The 6,458-nt window shown below is 47.3% G+C and overlaps 1 protein-coding gene across 1 annotated transcript in view; it reads left to right on the top strand.

Annotated features, from left to right (window-relative positions):
- DNAJC8 (DnaJ heat shock protein family (Hsp40) member C8) overlaps window positions 1-6,099 on the top strand; it is a 151,252-nt gene extending 145,153 nt beyond the window's left edge. Inside the window, exon 9 of the mRNA XM_075333955.1 lies at window positions 4,222-6,099. Coding sequence (XP_075190070.1) covers window positions 4,222-4,341 — 120 coding nt within the window. The 3' untranslated portion in view covers window positions 4,342-6,099. The remainder of the gene's footprint in view (window positions 1-4,221) is intronic.
- The last annotated feature ends 359 nt before the right edge of the window (window positions 6,100-6,458 follow it).

Below are 6,458 nucleotides of genomic sequence, written 5' to 3' on the forward strand. Positions count from 1 at the left end.
TGTTAATACTGTCCTAAAAGTACAGTCGAGGTTTCGGTCCTTCCCAAGTTCCGGCAGGTCCCAATTGTCCTCGTGCAAAAGGGCTACAAAACCTCAGACGGGCTCAGATTCCGGCCGGGCTCAATCACGCCCAAGGAAGGCAGTCGGAGGAACCGCTACCAAGGCGGTCTCCTCAGGACTCTCAGCTCTCTCTCTCTCTCTCCGCATCCGCGGTTGATGGCAGACTCCCCCGCCTTTGGCGACATTTAGCTGCCACAGGTCACAGACCGGTGGGTGACGGACATTGTGCTCACGTGCACAGGACAGTGTTCTGTTCTCGTCCTCCGACTCCATTCTTCAGAACGGCCCCACCTCTCCACCGAGCAGATGCCCTGCTGCAGGCGGTGGACGCTCTAAGAGCAGAAGGAGTGGTGATCCCTGCCCACCCTCAGGAACGAGGGCGAGGGTTTGTACTCCAATCTCTTGTGGCTCCAAAAAAGGACGGTTCCTTCCGTCCTGTTCTGGTCCTGAAACTGCTCAACGAGCATGCGAACGCCAGGCGGTTCCGGATGGGATCCCTCCGATCCGTCATTGCCTCAATGTCTCGAGGAGACTTCCTTGCCTCAACAGACATCAAAGATGCCTATCTCCACGTGCCAATTGCTACGGAGCACCAACGTTTTCTACGTTTTGTGATAGGAGACGAACATCTTCAGTCCGTAGCTCTGCCATTCAGTCTGGCGACAGCCCCACGGGTGTTCACCAAGGTCATGGCAGCAGTGGTAGCAGTCTTGCACTCTCAGGGACACCCGGTGATCCCGTACTTGGACGATCTACTCGTCAAAGCACCCTCCCTCGAGGCATGCCAACGCAGCCTGAATGTTACGCTGGAGACTCTCCAGACTTTCGGGTGGATCTTCAATTTGGCAAGGTCAAATCTGTCTCCGACTCAATCACTAACGTATCTCGGCATGGAGTTTCATACTCTATCAGCAATAGTGAAGCTTCCGCTGAACAAGCAGCGTTCACTGCAGACAGAGGTGCAGTCTCTCCTTCAAGGCCAGTCGCACCCCTTAAGGCGCCTCATGCACTTCCTAAGGTAGATGGTGGCAGCCATCGAGGCTGTTCTTTTTGCGCAGTTTCATCTGCGCCAACGGCAATGGGACATTCTCCGCCAATGGGACGGGCAGTCAACCTCCCTGGACAGGGAAGTCTCCCTTTCCCTGACGGCCGAGGACTCTCTGCAATAGTGGCTTATTCCCACCTCATTGTCATAGCCCCCATCCTGGGCAGTGGTCACGACAGATACGAGTCTGTCAGGGTGGGGAGCAGTTTGTCTCCGCCACATGGCTCAGGGGACGTGGACTCAGCAGGAGTCCACCCTTCAGATCGATGTTCTGGAAATCGGGGCAGGGTATCTTACCCTATTAGCTTTCCAGAAGTGGCTAGAAAGAGGGCAGATCCGAATCCAGTCGGACATCTCCACAGCGGTGGCATACATCAACCACCAAGAAGGGACGCGCAGTCAGCAAGCCTTCCAGGAAGTCCGGCGAATCCTCATGTGGGTGGAGGACACAGCATCCACCATATCCGCAGTTCACATCCCGGGCGTAGAAAACTGGGAAGCAGACTTCCTCAGTCGCCAGGGTATGGACACGGGGGAATGGTCCCTTCACCCGGACGTGTTTCAGGAAATCTGTTGCCGCTGGGGGGTGCCGGACGTCGACCTAATGGCGTCTCGGCACACCAACAAGGTCCCGGCATTTATGGCACGATCGCGCGATCACAGAGCTCTGGCGGCAGACGCCTTAGTGCAAGATTGGTCGCAGTTCCGGCTCACATATGTGTTTCCACCTCTGGCAATCTTGCCCAGAGTACTGCGCAAAAATCAGATCCGATTGCAGCCGCGTCATACTCGTCGCACCAGACTGGCCGAGGAGATCGTGGTACCCGGATCTGTGGCATCTCACGGTCGGCCGACCGTGGTCACTACCAGACCGACCAGACTTACTGTCCCAAGGGCCGTTTTCTCCATCGGAATTCTGCGGCCCTGAACCTGACTGTGTGGCCTTTGTGTCCTGGATCCTAGCGTCTTCAGGATTATCCCAAGGGGTCGTTGCCACCATGAGACAGGCTAGGAAGCCCACGTCTGCTAAGATCTACCACAGAACGTGGAAGATTTTCTTAATCTGGTGCTCTACTCAGGGAGTGTCTCCCTGGCCATTTGCATTGCCTACTTTTCTTTCCTTCCTACAATAGGAGTTAGAAAAGGGCTTGTCGCTCGACTCCCTCAAAGGGCAAGTCTCAGCACTATCCGTGTTTTTTTCAGAAGCGTCTAGCACGTCTTTCTAAGGTGCGCACGTTCCCGCAGGGGGTTTGTCATATCGTACCCCCGTACAAGCGGCCGTTAGATCCATGGGATCTGAACAGGGTTCTAGTTGCTCTCCAGAAGCCGCTTTTCGAGCCTCTGAAGGAAGTTTCCTTTTCTCGCCTGTCACAGAAGGTGGCGTTTCTCGTTGCGATCACATCGCTTCGGCGAGTGTCTGAGCTGTAGCAGCTCTGTCATCCAAGGCTCCCTTCCTGGTGTTTCACCAGGACAAGGTAGTGCTGCGCCCCATTCCGGGGTTTCTCCCTAAGGTCGTATCCTCGTTTCATCTTAATCAGGATATCTCCTTACCGTCCTTTTGCACTCATCCGGTTCACCGGTATGGAAAGGACTTACGTTTGCTAGATCTGGTGAGAGCACTCAGAATCTACATTTCCCGCACGGCGCCCATACGCCGTTCCGATGCCCTTGTCGCTGGTACGCGCAAGAGGTTGCAGGCTTCTAAAGCCACCCTGGCTCGATGGATCAAAGAACCAATTCTGGAAGCCTACCGTTCTGCAGGGCTTCCGGTTCTTTCAGGGCTGAAAGCCCATTCAACCAGAGCCGTGGGTGCGTCCTGGGCACTACGACACCAGGCTTCGGCTCAACAGGTGTGCCAGGCAGCTACCTGGTTGAGTCTGCACACTTTCACCAAACATTATCAGGTGCATACCTATGCTTCGGCGGATGCCAGCTTAGGTAGAAGAGTCCTGCAGGCGGCAGTGATTTCCCCGTAGGGGAGGGCTGTTTTGCAGCTCTAACATGAGGTATTTATTTACCCACCCAGGGACAGCTTTTGGACGTCCCAATCGTCTGGGTCTCCCAATAGAGCGCTGAAGAAGAAGGGAATTTTGTTACTTACCGTAAATTCCTTTTCTTCTAGCTCTTATTGGGAGACCCAGCTCCCGCCCTGTTGTCCTTCGGGATTTTTTTGTTGTTTGCGGGTACACATGTTGTTCATGTTGAACGGTTTTTCAGTTCTCCGATGTTACTCGGAGTTAATTTGTTTAAACCAGTTATTGGCTTTCCTCCTTCTTGCTTTGGCACTAAAACTGGAGAACCCGTGACACCACGGGGGGGTATAGCCAGAAGGGGAGGGGCCTTGCACTTTTTAGTGTAGTGCTTTGTGTGGCCTCCGGAGGCAGTAGCTATACCCCAATCGTCTGGGTCTCCCAATAAGAGCTAGAAGAAAAGGAATTTACGGTAAGTAACAAAATTCCCTTCTTTCAGACACTCGCACAAATATTTATGCCATTGTTTTGGAAATTTAGAAATCTATCGAAACTTGGCAACACTCCAAAATCATTTGGTCAAGTAGACACACAAACAGATAAAGCCAGAGCTAGTAACCTTCATCTCATAAGCAGTTCCAGGACAAACAGATTGCATATTCATCCACTTTTATCACAGCATAAGTGGACTTGTCTGTCAGATCCCAAATATAGGGGGCTAAGGTTTTATATATTTGACATATGTCAAACAGCTTGGCCAGAAATAGTTTAAACCAATTAAAATGTTTGGGTTTTTTTTTTGTTTTTCTTTTAGATATTGGGGAAAAAAATGCTAAAAAAAAGTAAACATTTTAAAGATCTGTTGATTTAAAGAAAAAGCCGTATGAAGAAAACACCTACATTTTTGTTCTTTGTCTTTTTTTCTTTAACGCAAGTTGTGATGGACATTAAAGTGAAATGAAACTCCTGTGAAATACAGATCCATTTATTTACCAATGCAATAAAAGCAAATGAGCCCATGGGGTCAGTCTGGTTTCCATTATCTCTAAGAATTACTGTTCCAATTACCACTATGGCAGAGCGTTCTGTCTGTTACCATTTGCTTACGTTACTCTGAATGCTGATACTACTTATGCTTATTTCTAGGAAAGCAGAGATGGACGTGTTGACAGTTGGAGAAATTTTCAAGCACACAAAAAAGGCAAAAAGGAAAAAGCGCGGACATTTTTAAAACCACCAAAAGTGAAGATGGAAAAGAGAGAGTGATTGCCCCTACAGAAGGACATTTATCACTTCATTATGAACTTCATTTTACACGTGTCATTTTCATCTATCCATTTTTTTGTTTTAGATTCCTTTTCCTGATGGATTACATCCTTATATAACATACAGAGTATCTTTAACTTGTGTTTTTTGGACTTTTGTTTTTTTTCTTTCCTATTGAAGAAAAGGCTATAATTTAATGTTTTGTACAAAAATTTACGTAATATGATTTATAGTACACGTGAAAAGCAAAATGCCCAGTTAGGTCAGCACCATTTCAAGCTTGGTGTTGAGATTTCCAAGTTTCTATTCATTTGAGTAATTCATAACCACAGAGGCAAAATGTGTACAGGTATATTTATTAAATGCTAGCTTGCTACAGGCCTTCAGGAAATGCTGTATCTTTTACATTATTGATAACCTCACTATTTCATTTCCTTATAGGTAGTGATGCGAGGAGCTTTTCTGTTTACCTGATGCAATACTACACATTAGAGAATCTGTCACCAGGTTTTTGCTACCCCATCGGAGAGTTATGTAGGCCCAGAGACCCTTATTCTAGCGACATGTTGCTTGCTGTCATTTTAATCAAATTGCTGTTTGCTCTGCAGCAGATCACGTAATTAGCTGAATGTTGAGCTCTTTATAACCCCGTTCACACGACTGATTGGCAGCTTTCTGTGTACATAGGACATAAGCTGACAGCTGCCAATCAGTGATAGGGGTGGAATTATACAGATCTCATGAATATGCTTGACTACCTGGCAGTAGGTTACCTAGTTCTCTAATCTCCTATTGATTGAAACTGTGATTTTATTAAAACTCTAGCAAGCAGCCCTGTAGGTTACACATTGCTGGAATCAGGGTCTCTATCTCTCTAAATTAAATTATGCTGCTCTCAGATTAGTTGGCAGAAACCTGGTGACAGATTCTCCATAACTCCAAACTTACTTGACTTTATCATCCATTATCAACCTGTGAAGAGCTGCAGTTTGTTAAAATAATCATAGTTTCAATTTTTAGTTCAGAAATTGATCCTGCACATAAAAATAAGAAACTTTGTAGAATAACTCTTCAGAGAAATGTACTTCGCTCACCTTTTTGATCTGTCACTCAATTTATTGGTAAAATCTGTAATCGGTGAAACAGATTTTTCACATTACTGAGAGATGACAGTTAATGGTTTTAAATTGAGAAGTTTGAGGCAGACAAACGTTCTGCGCAAGTTCTTCTGAAACTACAATTCTTTATAATAGTAGCAACGAATCCAGCTCACCATTTCTGTATCCACTCTGTTCAGAGCCCGGACAAAGGCCCTGCCACGGCCTGATAATCGAAGAATTAAAACGGGAAGGTCCAGCTCAAATGAACAGTTTCTTGTTCATTTCTTGAATTTCAAGTACATGGTACCTCAAAATTTTGACAAGGAAACTACTATATTGACGTATGCATCAATGTGTTTCTGGTGTTTCCACCCTTAAACACCAGAAACGCGTTGATGCATATGCCGTTACAGTGGTTTCCTTTTTGAAATTTTGATGTCCCATGTACTTGAAATTCTCAAGAAATAATGAAGCAACTGTTTATTTGAGCTGGACTGTCCGGTTTTAATTGTTCAATTCTTTATTGAACTTCTGAGAACCAATTGCCAGCTCCTGTCAGTAATGAGAATCTGTAGTCAATGAAGACAGATTTTACCTTTTTCTTTGTCGCTCCATTGGGAGACCCAGACAATTGGGTGTATAGGCTATGCCTCCGGAGGCCGCACAAAGTATTACACTAAAAGTGTAAAGCCCCTCCCCTTCTGCCTATACACCCCCCGTGCTCCCACGGGCTCCTCAGTTTTTTTGCTTTGTGCGAAGGAGGCAGACATGCACGCACAGCTCCACAGATTGGTCAGCAGCAGCTGCTGACTATATCGGATGGAAGAAAAGTGGGCCCATATAGGGCCCCCAGCATGCTCCCTTCTCACCCCACTCTTGTCGGCGGTGTGGTTAAGGTTGAGGTATCCATTGCGGGTACGGAGGCTGGAGCCCACATGCTGTTTTCCTTCCCCATCCCCCTCAGGGCTCTGGGTGAAGTGGGATCCTATCGGTCTCCAGGCACTGAGACCGTGCTTC

The sequence above is a fragment of the Anomaloglossus baeobatrachus genome, chromosome 2 (genome assembly GCF_048569485.1).
Source record: "Anomaloglossus baeobatrachus isolate aAnoBae1 chromosome 2, aAnoBae1.hap1, whole genome shotgun sequence".
NCBI lineage: Eukaryota > Metazoa > Chordata > Amphibia > Anura > Aromobatidae > Anomaloglossus > Anomaloglossus baeobatrachus.